At 37.0% G+C, this 25,463-nt stretch overlaps 1 protein-coding gene across 3 annotated transcripts in view; it reads left to right on the forward strand.

Annotated features, from left to right (window-relative positions):
• The window catches only part of Cped1 (cadherin like and PC-esterase domain containing 1), a 296,384-nt gene extending 280,848 nt beyond the window's left edge, over nt 1-15,536 (forward strand). The window contains exons 23-24 of one of the 3 annotated variants that reach the window (XM_004643315.2): nt 7,862-8,023; nt 15,058-15,536. In XM_004643315.2, coding sequence (XP_004643372.2) covers nt 7,862-8,023; nt 15,058-15,117 — 222 coding nt within the window. In that variant the 3' untranslated portion in view covers nt 15,118-15,536. Of the gene's footprint in view, nt 1-7,861; nt 8,024-9,913; nt 10,008-12,723; nt 13,072-15,057 lie in introns of those variants that run through there. The other 2 variants (XM_023703413.1, XM_023703414.1) reach the window with 2 other exon arrangements.
• The last annotated feature ends 9,927 nt before the right edge of the window (nt 15,537-25,463 follow it).

A 25,463-nucleotide genomic window follows, 5' to 3' on the forward strand; every position in this document is an offset into this window, starting at 1 on the left:
AAGTGCCTAGAGAGGAGAAACACTTGGAGACACACCTGCCTATCTGTTCATTGATTTGTTTCCATCTAGAATCCATTGCAAAATAGGTAAATATTAAGTCCCTTAGAATCCGTTTGGTCAAGAATCCACATCCACACACACACAATATCTCTTAAAATTGAGCTGTTGACTCTGGACTCAGAAACACAGACAGAAAAGAAAATATTAATGATGAATCTGAAGACGAAAAGCAAAAGTGAAGCAGGCACCTAAAAGATAGATTCCCCAAACTTCACTTAGACCTCCTAGAAGACAGCAGCCAGTTAAGTTTCTTTGAAAAGGTCAGAGTTGTGCTGAGCAAATCAAATATAGTGATGACAGCAGCAGAAAACATTGGTCTTCACAAATTATTTTCTAGTGGCATTCTGGTACATTATTCTTTTTAAAAATTATATTTAAGAGAGTTAGACAGAAACAAATACTTGCAAGTTAACTTCAAATAGATTCTAAGACCCATGAGGTACATGTAACTACAGCAAGATAGGAACTTCACTTATATGCCATCAGAATAATAAAACTTATTCCAACAGCATATAAAACTCAGTGACAGAAATATTCAGCCACTTTGAGAAATATTTGAGTTTAAAATATTTAGTGTGAAAGTACAAACAAATATGGTATCCCCTTAAAATCAGTCCTTACTTCAGAGCAGAACATATTCCTAGACCAAAGCTGAGCGCTGTCTATGGCAAGGGGTTAAAGACACCCAGTTGTCAGAGTAGGGGACTGGAGGTATGGGTTTAAGACAGCCAATATGCTCATTGAAAATCTGGACACCCTAAAACAAGACTCATTCCTTAAAAATATTTTGGTCTTGTCCCCTAATCCTCTGCATCTTTGACCCAGTCAAAGTTGGACTCCTTTCAGTCAAAACATAGCTTGTTTCACATGGTTGTAATTAAATATTTGGAGGAGAGGGTGAAATAAAAGAATTGCCTATTATCTGTCAAAATTGCATGATGTCTTGAAATGGAATTATGAAGTATTAAGTCTGACTTCTAGTTGTTACTTTTTTTTGCTTTGTTTTTATTCCTTTCTTGTGTATTCTTGGGTTATTTCTTTAATTGGTCATAATTCCATGACTGGATCTTAGATTGAATGCCAGTGTGCAGACGGACTATACCAAATGAAACATACTTCAATAAATAGTATACTTCTATCTTGAGAGACCAATTGGCCTATTTTGTCTGGCCAATCTCATGTATTCCAGCCTCAGAAAACCATTACTTCCATTCTTCTTTAGCTCGCTCATTATCATGCACACACTTGTAATTGGAGCGTGCCTCTAACCCAGCTGAAGACAATTCTGGAACACCTGCACCAGGAAAATTGTTTCCTATTTTGTTCTGTGAATCTGGAACCACATCAGAAGGCCCTTGGGAGTTATTCAGGTCAAGTTCGGTTGTAAGAAAGGGATTTGCTTGTAATCTGCCTGACACACATCCAGCTCATCAAGCCCGCCCTTTTTGTACTGGCTTTTGGAAAATTCGAAGTTATTTTAGTTATGGTTTGTCATGGTAAAGCATTCATTTTGATAAACATTTATGTGAAATCAATTTTGAGTACTGAATTTACACATATTGAATTATAAAAGTAGCAATTTTACCTTCATGTTGTAATTTATAACAGTTTTTCCTTTGTTGGGAAAATCTTAACAAAGCTGCTGGCAAAAACCATCCAAGTTGAGTTGATACCATTTGTATATCTTCTAAAATATTTAATTGCACATGTTGTTAATTATGGAGAAATAGGGAAAAGTCATCATAAACAGAGAGATCTCATAACATATATAAAAACTACAAAAAACTAAAAGTTAACTCCTATACCCCAAAGCACAGAATTTCAGTTCTTGTTACACTGAGTCACAGAAAAATGTGATCATCCACATAGCCTACATATTTATAGCACTTGAATCCAACTCCCAAATTAAGCCTGTTTTCTATAGCTTAGCATATTAAAATATAAATTACTTTTGAAACATTATAATGCTTACTTCAAAGCCTATTTGTACATGTAACAATATAAATTTAACATTATGGAAAAATCCTTTGTTCTGAAACATATTACTTAATATGATTTTATTATATAAAACAATGCTGATTTAATAGGTTACCACATTTTATGGAGCCCAATTGTTCTTCATTATTTCTTAATGATAAATATAGGTCAATTTATAGCAACTTCACAAGAAGAAAATAGGCAAATAAAAATGTCAAAGAAGCTATCTTGGATTAAAGTGGCAAAAAGATGTCACTTGATTATCAAAATAATGTAACTATTTGCACAATTATACTTGTATGTACATTAACAGTATGTAGTGACTCCATTCCTCTTATCATTGGTCAAGTCCTCTGCACCTAAATTTGAAGAAGCATTTGCCTGTATCAAACCATTTAATGTCTGTCTTTGGCAGAAGTGACTATTTTGCACAAATGTCCAGAGCTTATTGTCTTTGTTGGTAGGCATAACTCTTTCCATATGTTTCATAATGATTTTTATTCTTGATATGCCCCCAGAGGTAGCAGCACATTTGTATTGCTACCAGCTTTCTTGAAAAGCTACATTCCAGTTTACATTTCAGTAGGATTTTAGCAGCCAAAAGGTCCTCTGATTTTGAGACAAGCCCAAATGGGCACATTTCCACACAAGATCAAAGGAAAGAGGCAGTTTGTTCTTGACCATATAGGTATCAAACATTTTTATTGGCATAAAATTTCCAAGGCTTAAAAATGTAGTGAATTCCTTTCCCTCCAGTTTAGAGCCTCAGTGTGTATGTAAAATAAGGTACTCAAATAACAGCTGGGTAGTCATGCTGGCTACTGAGTTTTACAAATAGGTTCAAAGAAATAATAACCATATAAACAGATTCTCATGTCCACCATAAATTAATGCTAAGTCTCCTGAATGTACTAAGACCTATTCATTACAAGGAAATAACCTGGTGCCCTTCATGCAGAGCTGCTCTTAGACAATGTCTTTGAAGTCATTTCATCCCTGTCCTTGCTTCAAGTATTTAAGTCATGTGTCTTTATACAGTCCTCTTGAGGGTGGGGACAATATCTGAATTACACGATGTGTTTCCCAGCACAGGGCAGTATCAAGATTACAAGATGGATATTGTTAAATGGAAAAAAACACTAAAATTTTATTTGACAGCTTCCACTTTATTCTGGTTCTCTTCTGCTTTTTCATTATGAAAGGATTACAAGGATTCTTATTCACTGTGAATTTGAAAATTAAGTATAAACAATAAAAATGGAAGTCCTTCCCTCTCTTTTGGAAACTGTTTGTTGTTTGGTTAGCTCCATTTACCTATATTCTTTACTTTAATCTTATGCAATTAAAGTATTAGGTTGTCAACATTTATGGTCACTGGATTTATATAATTTGGGGCTACACTTATAACTCTTCTTCATAAACATTTAGGGAACAGTAGTAGTAGTTTATGAAATACACTTTAATCTGCAGTATGAACTTCTTTTTTTTTCCACCACTTCTGAATTCTTACATTCAGCCTTTAACCTACATTTTGCCATAAATTCTAGAAAGTGTGGTGTTCATCTTGCTCTATCCAAAGGAATGTGCAGCCCTGATTTGGCGAGGTACAAACAATACAGAATAGAACACCCTGCCAGTTTAACAAAAGCTATTGAGTGTGTGATGCAGAGCAGTTCTGTGCCAGACATTAGTCATTTAAATCTCTGACCTCAGATAATGGTGAATATCTACTGAATACATACCTTCAGTACTTATACGTTACCCCATTCACACACACACACACACACACACACACACACACACACACAGAGTAGACAATGGCTGATGACTATTACCACCACAGCCTCCCTTTCTGTTTCCTCTTACCTCCCTTGCTGAACACACTGCAGAGGACTGTAGGGGAAAGAAGAAAGAAGCAAGGATTCTTTTAAAACAAGATTTTCATTCTGTGAAAAAAGCTGTGGGAAAATCGGTGATGATGGTGACTAAGAGGAACTTGGCTTATCATAGAAGAGGTTGGTACACGAGCAACTGAGTGGGTTACAGGAAGGAAGCACAGAGTTCTGACAACTAATGTCTCACCTACAGGTTGATGGAGGCTCAATTTATATTGATGAATAAATGGCTAGTATTTAAAAGCCCCCTTATCATTCTTCATCTTTCTCATTTGGTCTTCATTATTTTCCTACATCATTTCTTATGAAGTATTGTAGAATTTGTCTTGCTCCTCCCGCATCCTGCTGTTTACCATTACAATAGCACTATAACCAACTAAGGCAGCTTTGACATGGTGTATGTTTGTGTAAGCGTGGTACTTATGTATTTATGTATTTATGTCTCATTAAACTTCTGATGTGTTCTTCACCTTCATTTCACTATTGAATTTAGTAAAGTTGTTCTGTATTGCAATGGAATCTTTTTAAATGTTTAAATTAATTAGTCATAGACTATAGAAAGACATTATAATTTGTAAGTATCAGCTTTACAATTGAGAGTCTCATAGTAAGCACTCATACAACATCATATAATTATTTGCTAGTATCTTGGAATGAAACATCTTATAATCTTAAAGCAGTTTTCATTCTTGAAAGAACTTGTATATGCTAGTAATACAGTGTGCAATACTACTAGGTTTTTAAGGTGTTGCTATATTTAATTTGATAATAGTATTAGGGGGAAATTTTACTATCTATATTTTGACCAGTAAAAATTTAAACAATTCTTAGATTTGGCAACTTTCTGGATTCAGTATTAAGATAAGAGATTTAGCAAGGGAATCAGGAAAAATACTTTCAATTCTTTCCTACATAATTGTTTTCAAAGAAATCCAAGCAAATAAAGTGGTATAGTGGTACAGGGTATGTTGTCCAGTCACTAATAAAGTGTGTAAGAGTCCATCTCAAATAGCATCACAGAAATATTAATATCTTAGGAGGCATTAGCTTGGCTTCAGAAACTGGTAGAGACACCATCCTCTCATCTTCCTTTCTTAGAGATCAATAGAGAGCTCTAAAAATAGAAACAAATTGTCTACCCCCACACATACACTGAGATCTGGCAAAATGTCAATATTCCTTTTTTAGTGAATGCTACACACTTCAGCAAATACACTGTGGTATACATTTTTGGATCCTATTTATGAATTGTGTATAAGACTGTCACACATATTTGCACTAGCGGTACCCAACACTTGTAAGGTAACATTGAGCTCAATCTTGAAATCATACTAAATATTCAAATAATGCTTCAACAGTTTTGCATTTCCTATTTTATACATTATCAGTATGCAGACCATCAAGCAATTGCAAAAGAAAAAGCTTAACTCTCCATTACATAAGCAAAACTGATCTTTGAGTCTTCAGAACTCTGGAATAATATTATCACAGGATGCATGCTACATTTACACTTGAGTGTTTTCTTCGGTAATCTTCCAGAGGACTGCACACTGATCCTGAGCGAGCGCGCACCTCTTCTAAAGCAGACAGGACTTTCAGGAGCCACCGTGCACCTCTCTAGCCAGCTACCTTTGGAACTGATGTATAATCAAACAGCCGAAAGAGCTGCACATAATCAGAACTCACAACCCTGTGGTCTGGAATAGTAATTGATGGCTAGCGGCAAACCAAGCTCTAATTTACCACCCGTGGAGATTCTTACCACAACTTGCTGATTTCACTGCCCTTCTTAGGAGTCACCTGATTCAAGAGCCTGATCAAGAAAACAAAACTTACAAAGCTATAGGAAAACAATTCATTTCTTTGGGGTAGAAAGATGTCATTGGTTTGAAAATAATTTCTATTATCCTTTTCCTTCAAAATGCTAGTAGCTTCATTTTTATTGTTATAGAGTAATGTATATTTATAATGCCAGAAGGAAAAAGTCAAGATCAAGAGTTTCAAAATATGCTTAAAATCACCTGAAATCTTTCACTAAAAGGTCAATATCGTTAACATTTTGGTGTATATCTTTTCAGATTTTCTATTGAGATAACTGCTAAAATTGATCATGTTCACTTAGAGTGTAACTAAAAATACTTACCTCCTAAATGCATTATGTGTGATTTTGTTCAAATACTCCATTTTTATTTGGGAGTATTGACGCGCACCTGTAATCCCAGTAATCAAGAGGCTAAGGCAGCAAAATTGCTTTGAGTTCACAGCTAGCCTGGGCTACATGGTGAATTACTGGCCAACCGGAACTGCATAGCAAGACCCTGTCTCAAAAAACAGAACAAAACAAAACACCTTCAGTTTTTGGAACTACTGTCTTTGCCTTCTCTTATAGCATTAAAAAATGTGGAAGTAAATCATTACATAACATGAAAAAATATAAGAAAAATTTATGTGACCTAGAATTATCTCATTAGTCACCAGTAATGGTCTGTTGTGCCCAAGAATTGGTGGAAGACAATGTTTCACAGCTAAGATGATCCAACTTTAAAATAACTGAATTCAAGGTCTGCTATTCAGTTCTGAAGACAGCTAACACAGCATAAGCAGCACTTTCTCTCCTTTCCTCCCTGTCTTCTTTCCTGAACATTCCCCAGTCTCTCTTTTGGTCATCGTCACACTCCCCTACTTTTCGGTCTTGACAAGTGGAGTTCTGTCCATCCAATGAAACCTGAAAATGATAGGACTCTATCAGAATGTTTCCTCAAATGAATTAATATACCCTATATAGTATATATACACAATATTCATGTATAAATCAGACAATGTATAATGTAAAAGGATAGAATGTAGTGTGTGGGGTAAGAAGCTGATAAAAACAAAATTTTTTTTATTACAAACTCTTGCATACATTTTGAATGCTTTACAATAATACCTATGTAAAACATTGCATTTAAATAATAGCTATTGGGGCCAGTGAGATAGCTCAGTGGACTAAGCACCTCCTTAGGCAAGCACAGGAACCAAGGTTTGATCTCCAGTCACCATGTGCCTCTCCAGCCCTGCCCCTGGGCATGCTGAGCCAGAAACCAAGTCTGAGTGCGGTAGCGTGCCTGTAATACCAGTGCTGGAGAGGCTGAGAACAGGAGGATCACCAGGAGTCCAAGCTGCGTAGTGAGACCCTGTGCCAAATACATTTAAAAAAAGCTATATATGTATCTACAAATATGAAAAGTTGTCAGCTTAGTAAAGGCTCAAAACCCATCATATGGCATACTAAGTATCCAGAGCAATTAAACCACAAACTGTAACAGTGTCACGTTATGTTTCTGCAATGGAAAATACTTTTTATTTGTTCTGAAAATAGTTTTGGTTGCCATTATTTGGAAGGGTGGCATAGTGGAATTAGGGGACCACGCCTGAATCAGGGATCTGGCAAAGGCCCAGCAACCTATATAGTTTGGTATTACGTCAAACTATATAGCAGTGTGTCTCACTTTAATACACACACACACACACACACACACACACACACACACACACACCACAGCATGGTAGAGTGGTGGAACCATCACCTGAGACAGTTTTTTAGGTGCATTTGCAACAGTTACATTGAGGCAAGAAAAGTTAAAGAGGGGTCCAGGGATATAGCTCAGTGGTGTAAGTGCCTGCCTGGCAAGTGCAAGGTCCTGAGTTCAATCCCTGGTACCGCCAAAAAAGAAAAGAAAAGTTAAAGGAATTATAATTTCAACCTTGATTTCTTTGAAATATGTCACTCTGATTCTGGATTATGTAAATCATATTTGTGCCCTTTGGGCTACATCTGTGTGGCAGAGATGCAGTCAAGTTTGAGAGTTAGTTACTTGAATTGATTTATGTATGTCTCAACATTGTCCTTGATTTTGTCTCACTATTTTCTTGCTCTTTATTTGAAGGTAGTGAAATCAAAGTTATCCAAAGAACATCACTTTATTAAAATGAAAAGATCAAAGAATCATATCGTGGGAAAATATTTTAGCCACCAAAGCAAACTACAAGAGAGAGAGTCTACAACCAATCTTCAGTCACCGTATCACGTCCGAGGTCCAATAAATCAGGTTTGTTCTGAAATCTTGCTCAGCAGAATGTGTGAGAGTGGAAGGATCCTGTAGAGCTCTTGAAGGAGAACTACACTTGAAGTTATGGACAAGCCACTCCCTGCATCATGACCTGTGACCCGAACAATGTGCCTCGAGTGTACTTTGGAGCGAGCCTGTGCGTGTGCCCATCAGGACACGCATGCACACCAATACACACTTAGCTAAGTAAAGCAGTAGCAACACTTATCTCCAGTAGCCTTACAAAATTACTGTTTGAACTTGAACAACTAGTTGCTTTCAGAATGAAAGACAGAGCTAGGAGAAGGATTACTTGAAATACAAACTAGGACCACTATGGGCCAAGCATTGCATGGTGATAGCAAACAGAAATACAAACACTTGAATTGTATGGGAAATTGGATAATGCTATTCAGTATTTGTTATCTTCTCTATAGGCACATGCATATTAGGAAAGCAGAGAAGCAATGACATTCCACTTGTAAGTAGAGATTATGCTTATGTCTTTCACCAGGGCAAAATATGGTATTTATAATAGCTTAGAGTGATTTTGTGGATCTAATGCTTATGAGAAACATTTCTTCTTATATTTTTATACTGTTATAATTCAAAGGAAAAGAACAGGAATGATGTTCCATGGGGAATTTGAAAAGATTCTATAAGATAGAAAGTGAAGTATTTTACAGTCAAAATATCAGTATATTTAGTTATCTACTTCTTGTGTTTTTCATAAACATTCCCTCCTGTCCTGAATGTTGAAGGGTAACTGCAATCTAAAATTATGAAATATATGAGATTTAAGTGAGGAACAAAATATAGTTCCTCATGTACTACTCTATTATGTATTGTTGATATTACTTCAGAAAGTTTCTGTTTGCCATTACAGGTCTATGTAATATAAGATTACAACTTGTAAATATCCACAAATACTGCTATATTTGCCATCTATATTTTCATTTTCTTGAGTAACTGTAATCCAAATTTCAAAATGCCAGAAAAACTTTCATCAAAATTGTGGCATACATACAAACATTAAGTTCTGGTATTGAAAACTGTCATCTCTTTAGTTTCAAAATGGCAAATAATTTTATTATACAAATTTGTTTTTGTGGGAGAAGCTATTGTCACAGTAGCATTTGAGAGATTATTTTTCTTATGAAGAAAGAAATTTATTCAATATATGACTGAAAATACTAACTGTACAAATACCGCAATTTCATTATCATACAAAAATGAAACTATTTTGACTGATCATTTCTTTCATATGAGTACCCAAGTCCTTCAAATACTCTATTTTTATATATATTTTTATATGATCATAAACATGAATTTATATTTAACTGTATTAAATTATATTTAAATGCAAATATCATTTGATACAAACCATATACATATATATCTTCAAATGGTAGGCATTTTGAAATAACGGTACAGAATTAACTCAAAAAGGAAAGGTTTTTCTAGTTACACAACTATATTCAAGCATCATTTTTAAGTTTTCAGAGATTTTTAATGATAGTAAATGTTACCAACTTATGCAGCCACCCCGTCATATTGTAATGCATTTCATGCTCTGTAACAATGTTAGATCAGTATGTGTTTCATATAATTTACTGTTAATCTAATTTTAATAAACATCAGATATTACAATTAGATTATTAGATGCTGCAGAGGTTAGTCTGGCATTCACCTCTTTGCTATTGAAATAATACTTTTGGAAGCAATTGCAATTACATTATTAATAAATGTCTTGCTAGCTATGATCTGTGTTCAGAAAGTATCCTTCTTTTCCTTCCGACCCCACACAAGCAGTGACAATCTGGCAGGGATGTTATTATGTGCATTTAAGTATTGGCGTGTGGCTAAGATTCATTATACATTTCCTTCCAGCTGTGGTTTTCTGTAAATGTATGAGCAGATGAAATCTCTGCTGTAAAATGATCAAAGCTTTTGAGCATAGTGTCGTGACAAGCTTTTTTTCAAGGTAAGGCATTGAAATTCTAGGAAGCCTTTTAATTGTTTCTTAATTGAAGAAGTTACCTTTTCTTTTACTTGGGGGAAATAGTTGCGTATTTATGTATACAGTATGCATTAGGATATGCTGAACAAGTTCCTAATTTGAGTGAGAAGAAAATAAGAGTAGGCAGTTTAGCATATTTTTAGGTGTGAAAGTTACAGGAAGTGCATTATTTTTGGTAAGAATTGATCAGTATCCAATCCAAACTAAACTAAACTTAAGAAAACATTTATCTTACTAAAAGTCAAGAATAACTGCATAAACATTTCCAAGTATTATTGTTGACACTGTGGGGTGTGGTGTGGGGTGTGTGTGTGTGTGTGTGTGTGTGTGTGTGTGTGTGTTTAAAGGCACTATATATTTTTTACCGGTACACAAATAAGATCTTATAAAGACATCTGAAAAGAAGGGCTCACCCTTTCTTGGTGGTTTGGTTTACAGTTGAGTGATTCAGCCTGTTTAATCTTAGTTACTTGTGTGCCTAGAATTCTTCTCTACAGAACATGATTACTTAGAAAGTGTTGAAAGCAATGACTGGAAACAGTTCCAGTGAAGGCAAAGGGGGGCGGGAATGGCTATTCTGCATCAGAAATTCCTTCTCTTAGTTCTATTTCATCAAAAGATCCCAAGAAGAGGCACTGACAAGGACCAAAACTTCCTTGTCACTAAGATATTTCTAATGCTGCAAAGCTTTGCACGTAAGAGGTACAGGTGTTTAATACAGTAACAAGTTTAAGAGCCTAGATAGTTACTCTGCGTTAAGATCTCATTGAATATTGTCTTGTGGTCCCATTTGTCTACAAATACTGAAACTATCATCATCTAAACTTTTTCTCTGAATTTTCATTCTACAAAAATATAAAAACATCATCAAAGTCAATAGAATATGTTATGGTCAAATACACATAACTAAACTCACTCATAATTTAAAGCTGAGTTAATAACTCAGGAAATGTGTCCATGTACAAAATAATACTACAGCATATTCTGCCACTTTATTTGGTTTGAGAAAATCTTTCAAAATGTATTTTTAAAGTTCAAATGCCTTTATTACTCTTGGAAAGGAAGGCATTTTGACAGGCCATCTCAGCTCAAAGTGATAAACCCGTTGTCAGGAATCCCCAAAGACCTACCAAAGACAAACAAGATACTGCAAGCTACTACAAACGAGATTGTATAGTTGGCGAGGTCTCCAAAGTTTCAGACTGTCAAAGGGCCTTTTATCATGTTTTTATTGCTGTAGTAACTGCTATTATCAACTGCAATACATTTTTTATGATTCATTCACTCATTGTAGGGACCACAGAACACACTTTTCTACCTGATATGGACCATGCAGTCCTCCTAAAGTGGTGTTCTACTTGTTTTCTTTATGTTCCCTAAAATATAAAAGAACTGTTTTATTGCTGTACTAAATGCCAGATCACTATGCTTTAATATACAATTTAATACACAATTAGCAATACTAATTCTTAAAACTTAGTATGAATATACTCTGTAAATCTAATATAAGTCAGCATAATTACCTAAACACAACTAAAAAGAGGAAAAGAGTATCACTGAGAGAAAATACTATAAAAGGATTTCTGCAAGGTGGTAATATTTAGGTGGATTAGGTTTAGAGCTTGATTTATGCTCACTGGCATTTTAGCACAAGTCTTTAGTCCTCTGCTAAGAACCTGTTTTCATTTAGTTTTTAAAGACTTTTTGATTGTGTAACACATCTAGGAAAAATATTGCATTTTGGATTATGTTATAAGTAGACATTTAATATCTCTTACCAAGTTATTTCCTTAGATAATTTATGTGTAATAACATTATTCTTTTTATTACATGGGATAAAAACATACTTTTGTCACATGAAAAAGTAGTTTCTGTGAAATCCATTATAATGTTCAGATATACCATATTTGAAAAGCAAAGTAATGACAACTGGCTTCTGGTGCATCAAAATCCAAAAGTCATTTGGTTTCATAAATATAAGATGTGTTCAACTGATTCTCAACTATATAGTGAATTTTTGTTACCTTACAGATGGTTAGTGAAATGTACCAATTTGATACAACTTTTACATTAAGCTAAATGATTTAATAGTGATGGTATATTATATATTTACATATGTTGTTTAATTATATTTTTATTTTCTTCCTATAATAAAATCTGCCAAAATCTGTAGACTGAAATTGAAATGCATGGCATCAAGGTGGACATTTTGATTTTCTTTAAAGTCTTTCACTTTTAATTTGGCCCTTAATTTGCATATTTCAAAATTTTAATCATGGGGCCAAATAGCTCAGCGGATTAAAGTGCCTGCAAGCAGGTGCAGGGGCCAAGGGATAAATCCCTGGGCCTGCTCTGCTGGCCCCACCCCTAGGGCACGCTGAGATGTCAATTGAGACTGGGCATGGTGGCATGCCCCTGTAATCCCAGCTCTTGGGAGGCTGTAAACAGGCAGATCACTATGAGTCTGATCTAATAGTAAGATCCTGAACATCTTTTAGACCCTTCCCTAAAATACAAAAAATAAAGAAATAATAAAATAAAATAAAATTTTAACGTGAATTATCCTTGGATATTAGAAAAAGATAAGAATATTAAAATAAAGACATGAATGATATAATTTGCAAAGTATATATGTATCTGCCAATTTCCATTTAGATGTAAGAGTTTCTTTGTTCTCCAGGCGGTTTTCTTTCCTATTAAGATGAAGATCTGGGTTTTAGTAACTGCAAGCATGTGACAGGATGACATAAAACACCAATAGTGAATCAACGTAACCCAGGTTAGTGGTCCATAAGGACAGCACAATCAGAGGAGACTTTAAAGGATATTGTAGACCTTCATTCTAGAAGAAAGACTCCTACACTGTGTTCTGGAAGGAGGACAAATTACGAGCACTTTCCAGCTATCTTTGACAGATCCTGGACATAGCCTCAAACTTTGTTCTTAACATATAAGTCACTGTGGAGGATCTAATTGCTTCTCAAGAGGAAGAAGGAGAAGGAGGGGGAGAAGAATGAGGAGGAGACAGAGAAGGAGAAAGAAGATGAGGAGGAAGAGGAGAAGAAAAAAAGGAATCCTTGACTTTCTATAATTATCTAGATGCTTTGTGTTTTTTTTGGCCAGTTAGTCTAGCTGTTAGGTGTGATAATTAATTTATAAATGAATCTGATACAGGCAAAAAAGAATAAATAATTTTAAGTCTTTCACAAGCCAAAAATAATAGCAGTATAAGTTAACTAAATAGAAGATGAATGTATCTCTGATAATGTGCTCATTGTCTATCACCAGGAAAATGGAAAATGTGCTGTGATCATCACCATAGTATATTTTCTGGATAATCTGAAAGGACAACTCATCTTTTTTTTTACTAAAATTGTTTATTTTAACCCAAGGATCATTCATCCACCAGGACAATTCTCGTTTGTCCTTACTTTGAAATGAAATTTAAGCAGTATTTTCTGTGTGCATTTAATGTGCAATGCAAGATACATTTCAAAGCTTACATTTTACATTCTTTTTGCCTTAATTACATGTAACATGAAGCATATGTTTTAATGGGCATCGGCTTTCTAGTTTTACAATTTGGTAAAAAATTTATGAGCTTTTTCTTAAAAATCACTGCTTATGTCATTGGCAGAACATAAAATTGTTTGCAGCTACTTTGTATACTTATAAGATAAAATTTTGTCTGAACTAAAAATAAACAGTATGGAGGGAATTGAAGTAACACCTTGGCAGCTTAAAACAAATTTAGTCATCAACTAGCCCAGATTTAGGTCCCTTCCTTTCTACCACGTGTCTATGCACACTAGAAAAAAACTTATATTTGTGCATACTTGCCTTCAAAGAATCTGTTTTGATGAATACATTTTCTATGCAAAATATGTCTTTGAAAGGTGTGGATACAAACCGTGGTGGTATAATTTATTCCCGCCAAGAGCAGGAATCATTTCAGGACTATGTCATTTGTAAACACTCAGAACTCTCTCTTGGCCACAAATCCTGCAAATACATTGGTGCTTTGCATAAATTATTTATTCATTATGAGATGGGACTGATACAGACACTGTATCAAATGCTTCAATTTCCCAGAAGAGTGAGAAATCTCAAATAGGTGATTGGCTGAAGTGCTGTTTTTGTTTCCTGGCATTATTGTAAGTCTTTGAAGTACTGTCTTCCTTAAAGTCAATTTCTCTTCCAATGGAAGCATCCCTAGGCAGTCATTTTTAATAAACTGTTATTAGATATCATGAAAATAAATGCCTGCCCTTCACAACTGATAAGGGAATGGTTATGTTGCTTCTGTAGACAAGAAACTCAAAACTGTTGAGCTAAAGCCAAACCTCCTTTGGCTTGCTTCTGGCAAGAGCATGCACCAAATAAGGAACAAGTAAGAATTCTGGATTATTTCAAACAAAAACACATGCATATTCCCATAAACACACACACTTATATGAATATGTTTATAAAATACATACACACGTGTGTATATACAGTCAAGCCCTCACAAACAAATAATAGACAAATACCAAGCGGTCTCATAGCCATTGAATTAGTTTCTTTAGAACATTCTTATTTTTTGATTTATAGCAGTAGGTAAAACCTTTAGAATAACAGGTTCTATGTCTCCATTTGCCTTTGCCAAGTACTTGTCTAAACACGTGGAGAATGTGATTCCAAGCCTGAGCAAGTAGTGGCAGGGTTGAGTGGGGTGTGTGAGGGGAGGTGACCCCCGGACACTTCTCCTGAGAGGTGACAAATGACTGAACTGTTGGAAACCTCTGAGATGAGAAGACTCTTAAGAAACATGTGCCTGAAAACTAACAAGAGCTGCAACTTTTAAAACTGTATAGAGAACTTCAGGAAAGAGAGCTAGGCCGTTTTGTGCTGTTCTGAAAATACAGGGATTGATAAAGCCCACCTCACGGGAGCCAGGCCTGGGAGAGACCCCTTCCAGCCCCGGGGCCCCCATCCCACTGCCCTGACTTCTCTGATCTCATGTGGTTTTTCACAGTGGCAATGCCTTGAGGAGCAGAACTGCAGAAGGAACACAACTGAGTCCCAGACGCTGTGACAGAGAACACCACTGGGTGGAAAGCACTCGGTGAGATCCCAGCTCCATGGCTCATCGTGTTGCCCCCTGCCCCAAGCTAATTTTTATATGGCTTCTACCTGAGTCTCCATATTTACTTTCTGGTTTTATGACTTCCAGCCTCTGTGCTATAAAAATATTCTTATTCATAGTCCCTTCTCTGTATTCTGCCTCACAGAACTGAGCTGCTCAAGGCTCAGGACCGACCGTCCACTTTCCGCCCTGCCGTGTTTTGCATAGAGCAGGGACTCGGCAAATAGCATTCTGCCTGGCTTCTCCATGCACGCCGTGCTTCTCAGATCGATTGCTGCTGCTGGGAGGGTTTGGTTCTCTTAGGGGGCCTGCCCCTTAGCTTAGTTGTTTAAGCGTCTGCTCATGCAAATACAGTCAGGCTCAGGATCCCGCGGTACGATCCCCACCTCCACCTGCCTTACCAGACCCGCCCGGCCGGAGTCAGAAAAAAAAAAAAAAAATCATTCTCTGGTTCTCTTCATACTGATCGAAGTGTCCTTTCTTCATGCTTCCTTAACACACTCTGCCCACCCCTAGTGAAACCTTGATTTTTTTCTGTCTAAGCCTGTGCCCCTAAAATGTAAGCTCCACAAGGAAGAGATGGTTTTCCTTGTTGGTGATGGGTTCTTCTTCATGATTTTTAGGTGCTTTATTGAAATACAACTTACCTACAATAACGTTTACTCTTTTAAAGTGTACAATTCAGTGGTTTTCATGTATCCCAACTTTCTATGGTTAGAACACTTTTATCAGTTCATCAAGACACATAGTGGTTCTTTGCCTTGCTCCTTCTCTGCTTCCCAAACTCAGACTACTGCTGGTTACTTCCTGTCTCTAAAGCTGTGCCTATCCTGCATTGTTTCTTGTAAACGGGCTCATACAGAATGAGGTCTTTTTTTTTTTTTTTTTTCTTGTGGCGGGCTCAGCCCTCCAAATGAGGTCTTTTGTGGTTGGATTATTTCACTAAAGATTATTTTGTTCTAAATAATGTCACTTTCTTAACAATGGAAAAACATAATGAATTTTTATAAGATAAAAAAATAAATGTTAATAAACATTAGCATTTCTTGGGGTTAGAAACTACATTCAAATCAGAACTTGCTAAAAGGCTTTGACAGAGCTTAATGTTGAAAATAGCTTTTTAAAACCTTCCTTAGCAAGTAGCAGTTGCGTGTTTCCACTATGCCCTGAGGACTGGAGCGGTACTGAGGAAGACGTGAGTCGGGCAAGCTCTGCCTCTCCTGGACAGGGAGGCTGCTGGGAGTACGAGGTGCTGATGGTGCCTGATGTCTACAGCTCATGCGGGCCTAAGGTACTGCAGATCTCCTCTTTGCTGCATCCCAACTCATTGTTATCGCAGCAGAAGAGGATGCTTTCTCTGCTCTGCCTCTAGCAAAACTGGAGGGGCTTTGATGAAGTCCTGTCCAGGTCTAAATAAATAAGCCGACTCATACCTCAAGTTCACACAGAGTATGAAGTTCTTAAAGAGAACAGAATCAAACATTCTTGGTTGTGGAATTTCAGGCATCAGCTAGCCAATCACAAAGCTGTTGGGGAAGCACGGGACATCACACACACCCTAAATGCTGCCACTTACACACCAAGGTTAGACAGGATTAGGGTTAGAAACTGCACTGATGGTCTGGCTTGGGACTCTCAGCCACTGTGCCAGAAGCATGGAGGAAATGTCCATTCAGGTCATCTGCTGCTGGCCTGGTTTCAGACCTACGAAAGTATTTCTATTAGCTTTCCATTTTTGTCAAGCACAATATTAATGTAACATCAAAATTCATTTTTATGTCACAAATCTTCCTTTAATGGTATACATACTAAGTATTTTGGGATGCAAAGCATGCTTAAATAGAAGGACATAATGGTTAAAAGAAGTATCGGTCATATTGTAGTAATTTTGCAGACAGCTGTTTTCAGTTAACATATGTGTATTCCCAGTCTCGTGTATATGAGGTACAAGTTAATGTCAACAGAACATTAACAATGCAACTGAATTTAATTATGGATCTCAAAGTACTATGGGTCGGGAGATCACATTTGAACCAAAAAGCATAGGTAAGGGGACATATGTTTCTGTTGAGCTTCAGATAGGTACTTGCATCTTTTCAACTCACCAGTTCCATACCTTTTTGCAACAGCAGTTAGCTAAAAGATTTCTCTGTGTTTTCTTCCTAAGTGAGATGCAGTTATATCCTCCAGCAGATTAAGTTTGCAAGTAACTTTATATGTGCCTTTTAAATGTGAATCTTGAGACTATAAAGAGGGCTGCAAAGTGTGAGGGTGATGTTATATATACAGTTGTATCTAGAATTAAGGGGAAAAGAGGTTTCCTCAGTGTGTCTGTGACTCTATTTACTAGACACTAGCCTTGAGGATCTCTTAAGATGCTCATATCCTTGGGAGGGTTGTGGTCACTAGGCATTTACACCAAGAATGAACCAAATCACATTGTCCTTCTCCAAATAGCTGGCTAAATTCATTTCAGAGTGAACAAGGGAAACAGGACACAGTTTGAAGGGAGACCTGTTGGGAGGATTGCTCTGGGGAAAGAAGAACCTGTGAGGCAGAGGGGCAGTGGCTGCCAATGGGCCATTGTCACAACTGCCTTGCCATGTCTGGGTCACCTCTGAAGGCTGAGCTTTAAAATCACTTCCAGTCGAGCAATGGACTTGGTGTACAGCAGCTCTGAAGAACTGCTAGGAGCACAGGTTATTTATCGGAAGAAGTGAAGATTTAACCGCTTCATCGCAAGCAGCAGACCTAGTGAGCACCACATTTCATGTTGCCAGTATCTTCCATTGGCCAGTTTCCACCGCTGCCTAAAGCAGTGGCTGTCCTTTGTCACACTGGACTTTGAAGTAGGAGTCTGCCACATCTGAGTGCCGACCATTTAGAGGGTTGCAGAGCACACGAAGTGTTGTTAAAATGAAGACAGTCCTTTGATTAACTGTTGATGGAAATATGATGTTTATATTCACTCTTCATGCTTTGAGAATTTGAATGAAGTCTGAGTTTCCATGCAGTCTGACAGATGCCACCTCTGCAGTGATTGCAAGATCAGTGTGGCTATGCTGGGTGGCCCTCTGGGTAGCCTGTGTCTACTATCTAGTCTCATGGTCCAGTGCAGGTGAAATTTGCACATTGAAAAGGGGTTATTCAAACAAGTATATAGCAACAATTTCCTTCTCTTTTGAGACTCTCTACACAAATAATTGAGGATTATTTATAAGAATATAAATTAATAAATAGCTTTTAAGAGGTGAATGATGAGAAATATATCCAAAGAAAATATTCCTGATGAAGCCACTCAAAAACTAGGAATGTTGTGTTGACACTCCATTTTTCTTAACAATTTTCAAAATGTGGTTAGATTATTGTCTCTGGCCTCCAAAGAGATAAGGTAGGATAGTAACTTGTATCTTTCATGCAAATAACAAACAGAAATTTTACCTAAGCAAAGTGGGATCCATTTGGTCATGTTTATTTCTGCAACACTCTATAAAACGACCACTGGGAAAATGTCTCTTAGGTAACAAGACTCAAAAACAAATAAAGCTCCATACCTCATGGTTCTTAAGAACCAGCCATGTGTGTGTGTGTGTGTGTGTGTGTGTGTGTGTGTGTGTGTGTGTGTAGAATCACATTTGAGAAGATAAGTCAAGTGTTGTATAAGGTGACAAAACATGAGAAGACCAAAGAAAGGAAAGGAATGACAGTGAAAGGAACTAAAGGAAGAATGAAAGGGGCTCGAAAACCCTAAAAAAAATGATGGCAGCTGGCAGCTGGTGTGATGATTACCAGTCAGCTAGAATAGCCTAGAACTTAACCACAAATTCAGCAAGTAGATCTTAAAGGCACTATGCCAAAAACAGGCAGTAAAAGCAGGGATTCATTTAAAAACTGAAATTTTCAATTATTCATATGTGTATTTGGTCTTACAGTTCTGAACAACTCCAGTCAGTGCCAGCAGAATGAAAAGATATTCTTTGTCTGAAAGAGGATAATAGTAGACAAAAAAGAAAATAAATGTCATCTGTTATACAAGTTAATCTGATTAGTGGCACTTTTGAAACTGTTCTCTGAAAAGGACTAATTCTTTTATTAGCTTCATTTTTGGAATTGTGTGTTTTCTTGTATCAGAAATAAGTCAAGCCACTGTAAATCACTTGCTTATTGTACTTTTCATATTGCCCAGAAATGAAAGTTGTCTTTTATTCTGACTTAAGTGTTCACAGCATATGAACTTAACCCCTTAAGTTATCAACTATTCCAGTGAATATTGCATTTCGTGGTGATAGTTCAGCTTTCTCCCAAAGATATTATAGCTTTGTAATAAATATTGTGAGTCTAGAACCCTGAATGAACATCTAAAAATTAATTTCTAAAACTGTTAATTGTTAATACACATTTCAAACAGCATATAAATGTAGTAACCATGACTTGAAACATTGGAACTGCGTCAATTATGATGGGCATCACAACACACCACCAGACAGTACACACACCTGAGACAGCACCTAAACTTTCACACAGAAGATCAGTGGCTGCCCAGAAGTGTTTTGCTGTACGTCATTGTCTGGCTAGGGCCTTTATGCAGTAATCCTGACAAGGTCAGATGTTTCCCAGCACCAAGCACTACACCTGGGTTCCTTGTCCATTGTCCTTCTCTCTTGTATTTCCGATTCAAACTATCTAACTTCCTAGGACCAGATAGCTCAGCGGATTAAAGCGCCTACTTAGGCAGAGCGCAGTGGCCAGGGTTCGGTCGCAGGCATGGGGTGCTGGCCCCTTCCCCAGGGTACGCTGAGACAGAGATTGACACTGCTCATGGTGGTGTGCACCTGTAATCTCAGTGCTTGGGAGGCTGAAAACAGGAGCATCACTATGAGCCCGATCTACGTAGTGAGATCCTGTAGATCTTATCCTAAATACAAAAAATAAAAAAAAATAAAAAAACACCTTTCTGGGCACTCTGCACTACTGAGATAAAGCTGACATGGCTGCATAGCCAGCCTGGTGGGTTGGATGGTGTCAGAACAGAGGACACAGTGCAGCTGCAGGGAGTATAAAACACATACTGTAGATTAGCTCTCCCTGGCTACACTAGGTGCTCGTAAGGATTTTAAATAAGGGAAGCAGTTCTCCCAAAGGACTTAGGAAAGATACAGTCATGGGCTTCCTAATAACTGAGACATGTCCCGAGAAACGTGTCATTAGGCAATTCTGGCACTGTACCAACTTCATGGAGCATGTTGGCAGGAACTTAGCTGGCATTGCCCACTGTGCATATGGTACATGGTATACACTGTACTATGTATGGCCCATCGTTGACCAAAACATGGTTATGCAGAAAATAATGTTATTAAAAATTTTTCCAAGGAAGCATTCCTTGATCAAACAAAATAAGAATATTATTTGTTGGATTTGTCTGAGGCCTAATATCTTTAACAGAGAGAGAACAAGAAGTTTAAAAGAGTCACACAGTTCAAAGTAACTAGATAAAGAATTCACAAAGTGTTGACCTGTTTGCTTACATCTTAGTTACCTTTTTTTCATTGCTGGGACAAAATGCCCAGAACCCCAAATTAAGGAAAGAAAGCTTTATTTAACCCACAGTTAGTGGAGGATTTAGTCTATACGCAGCTGGTTCCAAGGTAGAGTGCTGTATGGCACAGAGTAGCCATTCATGGCAGCAGCAAAGAGCAGAGAGCAAAGGGAGTGGCAGCAGCTCTGGCAACTGGCTAGCCTCTCTCCCCTCCTTGCACTGTAATGTATATCACCAGCCCCAGGACCAGGGTGATGCACTCACACCTGAAGTCCCAGCACTGGCTCAAGAATCAATCACAGTGGGCAGGATATCATGTCTGCATCTTGTACAATGAATAACCACTAAGACAACAATATGCAATGTTTTAATTAGTGAAACTGCTAGTAATTGGTTTTGAAACTATCTCATTGCTATGTGTTTCTCAATAAAATTATTTAAAAGAAGAAAAAAAAGAATCAATCACAAATTCCAGAAGCTGCCCCATGACTGAGTGAAGCTTTGGGGAAACAACTAGACACAAACCATAATAGCTTATGTCTTCACAAAATTAAATAAAATTTCACAACCAAAACAAAATCTTGTTTTGACCTATTAAATGCAAATATATTACAAAATCAGTATTATGATGTGAGTTTTGTACAAAATATACACATGCATGGAGAAAAATCAAGAGAATACTCACCAATATGTCAACAAAAACTCCTTGTCATGGAATTACAAGATTCTTTTTGCTCATAAGAATAGTTTATGATAGGTTCTAGAGCAGCAGTGATGGCAGTGGCAGTGGCAGTGGGGCAGAAGCAGAAATAAGGGGAGGGAAAGCCTTTATTAACTCTAAACACACTGAGAGGATCAAGGGCAGGGAGATAGGTGGATCCTCGGACCTGAGACAGGGAGCCCGAGACTTCATGGACTTTCGCTGGGCGTCGTTTGAGGGGCAGGGGCAGTGACACACAAGGAGCTGATTAGAGGCTCCCTCATGTGCATGGGAAAGGTAAAAGGAAGTTGTACCCAGGGCTGGAGTAGGGAAGGAGGAGGAAGTCATTGGGAAGGCCACTGGGAATATAAGCTGCTGTTATAAGGGCTTCAGCCATATTAGATGATCACCATAATAATTCAGCAATGCATACTAGGGCTAGAACCTATCAGTTTAATCTTTCTATAATAAATATATATTGATATAGTTAACATTTTAAAACAATAATTTAAAAAATTTTAACTAGGTCATATGAGAAAATAATCAAAATGAAAATGTTTGAAATAAAAACACAATATAAGATTTCTTCCCATTGAATTAACATAATCAGTGGCAATGGGTTGACTCATGTCTTTTTATTGAATTTGTTGTCAAAAGTGGCAGGTTGAACATAAGAATTTTTTTCTGTTCATCTCTAAAAGTCTACTAGAGTTCAGCCATGGTATTAATTTTTAAAGACCCTATATCCAAAGGACAAAGAAAAGAAGCATAGCAGAACATTTTTTAAACCTGAAAAGCAGATAACTGACCAAAGTTTAAATTATCAGACTGAAGTAAGTAGAATCTAACCCATGAGAGAGAGCCAGCAAGCAGTCTACACAATGGCACAGAATTTCCAAGCCTCAGAACTTCAGGGTACTACAATCCCTTTAAGTTAAGTCGAAGGTAGAGTTAAAATCAAAAGGATTGCCAGAAAGTCTAGTAAACAGTCAGATATCAAATTCTTTCCCCAGGACAAAGAGCTTACGAAGCCTACCACTGGACCCTAGTGAAACTCATGTACCCAGTCATTGAAGAATATAAAATCTAGGATTTTTGGACAAAGGGATACCAAAAGTAAGGATAATGATATCTAACTTTTAACAAATTAGATAGTGAATGCTAAGACTTCTCAAGCTTTCTTCAATGAAACAGAAAAACATTAGCAAGTATCATCAAAACAAGGGATAAGAGTATTCTCTTGTAGGGAAACAGGCCAGCCTCAGAGACAAGACATCAATATACTGAATTGAAGATTCACCAATAAAATGAATTATCATATAGACTGTAAAATAAAGTTTACTGAAACCAGGTCAGTGGACCAGACCCTCCTCCCCCCCAAAAAATCAAATAAATTACTAAGTTCATGATCTGAATGCTGCATAAAATTTGTATTATCAAGCCTCAGTTGGAGCATACTAGAAGATGGAAAAAATAAAACTTATAATAAAATAATTTTCCCATCTTAAAAAAATAAAATGAAATGAATTATCATAGAGACTGTAAAATAAAAATCAAAACTGATTTTAAAAAAACCACACACACACACACACACACACACACACACACACACACCCTCAAGTTCAGAACTTTTAACTGGCTAAGTATTCCATTCATCAGCGTGAGCAACAACCAAACAACCAAGGATAAGCAGACATCAGAAGCAATCTTTTAGAATAAGAGAGAGACTCCAAACAGGAAAAGGAGGAGTAGGAAGAGAAGGAGGAGGAGGAGGAGAGGGAAGAGGAAGAGGAGAGGAGGAAGAAGGGTTGGCAGAAGCAAGGGGAAGAACATTTCAAATAGCATTACTGTACTGTGTATGCTAGAACGAGGTGCCCTGTTTCAAACACATGCACATGTGCTAGCTTCCTCAGGCAGCTGTATCAAAATACTACAAGCAGGGTGATGTAAAACAACAGAAATGTATCATCGCACTATTCTGAGTGTTGGAAGGCTGGAATCGAAAAGATGGCATGCCCATGCTCCCTCTGGTGGCTCCAGGAAAAAAAAAGAATACTTTACCTTTTCCAGGTTGATATTTCTGAGATTCCTTAAAATTAGAATAACATATTTCACTTTACAAAGGAAGATTGAAAGAACATAAGAAGGGGGCTGGCGAGATGGCTCAGTGGTCTAAAGCACTTACTTGAAACAAGCTTGGCAAAGCACAGGGACTGTGGTTCGATCCCCCAGCACCACATGCCAGCCAGCCCCGCCCCCTGGTGGGGCTGAGCTGGCCACACACACACACACACACACACACACACAATAAATAAATAAATGTTTAAAAAAAAAAGAACATAAGAAGGAACTCTTACAATTCATACATACACACACACACACACACACACACACACACATTCCACATGCACACGTACATTAGCAGAAATGCAAAACTGGGCAGACACCAATTGATACAATTTTTAAAACACAAAGAATGTAGATTAAAAAACAAAACATGAAAAATAGGTCTTGACAGTTGTAAAATGTGAAGAACCAAGAAGTTGAACCAGTAATCACAAAGTAGAAAATCCAAATAGGAGAAAGAAAATAGAAAAAAAAAAAAAAAAGGAAAAGAAAAAGAAAAAGAAATTAGAAGAATATCTTGACAATGATTTTTGACAAGGGAGATATGAGTTTTCATACTGAGGTGGGATAATAAGTGTTTAAAAAACTGATGAAAATATACTTGAAGATAGCCAAATAAACATGAAATTTCCAACCATAACAAAAAGACAATTCCAAAAATAGCAGAGGCAAAAAATAAATTCATATACAAATAATCTGAAACTAAAGTATAATTGGATATTTCAATAATAAATTTGGAATCTAGAAAAAAGTGTGGAAATGTTTTTACTATTCTAAAATAGATTATTGCTAATCTACAATTCAATACCAAGTCAAAATACAAGAAAAGAAAAAAGATGGGGGTGTGCCAGGAATTGAAGCCAGGGTCTTGGTCCTCAACGATACTCTGAAGTCTAATCTGTGATCCCCAGGCCATGTTTACTAGTATGTAGCCTGGGTGAAACTATTTTAAGACAGATAAAATTCTCATAAACTTTTTCTTACAAACACTTTCTTGGAACAATAAAGAATAAGAGAGTAAGCCTAAAATGAGAAACATACAAGATTCACTGAATGAGGCTTCTACAAGGAAAACATGATCCCTGACATGCAGCTGAAGAGTGCCCTTGGACATTTTGGAAGCAGCCATCCTTGATTAGGACAGGGTAGGGGACAGTGAGACACTACACCAAAAGTCTGAAGTTGATAGCACTTCCAATTTAGCTGAGGAAATTTAGAAAACCCATGAAACCTGGAGTTGCATTTGCGACAAGAACAAGGAAAATTAACCAAATGAGAACCCTGGAAGCGAGGAGTGGATGCCAGGGGCCTGTGAACTGGGTGAATAAGAAGATATTGATGAAAAGGTGCAAAGGGAAGGTAAGTTTTACGAAGGGAAGGTAAGTTTTTCCAAGATCTACTCCACAATGTGATCACTAAAGTTAACAATGGACTACACGTTTAAAACTTCTGAGAGTAAATTTCAAATATTCTCACTGCAAAAAAATAAGGCAATTTGAGGCAATGCATATTTTAATTCACTTCAATAAGTCATTCCAGGGCCAGCCAAATAACTCAGCAGACTATAGCGCCTGCTTAGGCAGAGCGCAGCAGCTGGGGTTCAGTTCCTGGTGTGCCATGCAGGCTTTACCCCTGGGGCATGCTGAGGTGGAGATTGAGACTGGGTGTGGTGGAGCATGCCTGTAATCTCAGCATTTGGGAGGCTGAAAACAGGAGGATCACTATTAATCCCTTCTGTGTAGTGAGACCCTATAGACCCTGTACTGAAAAAATCAATAAATAAATAATAAAATAAATCATTCCACAAGATATAAATATAATAGCATTACTTTTTACCCATATATATATACATATATATATATATATATATTAAGATACACAAAATTCTCATAAAATTTTTCTTACATATACTTTGTCAGAAAGATAAAGTAT

This window comes from Octodon degus, unplaced genomic scaffold, assembly GCF_000260255.1.
Source record: "Octodon degus isolate 3935 unplaced genomic scaffold, OctDeg1.0 scaffold00170, whole genome shotgun sequence".
In the NCBI taxonomy this organism is placed as follows: Eukaryota; Metazoa; Chordata; class Mammalia; order Rodentia; family Octodontidae; genus Octodon; species Octodon degus.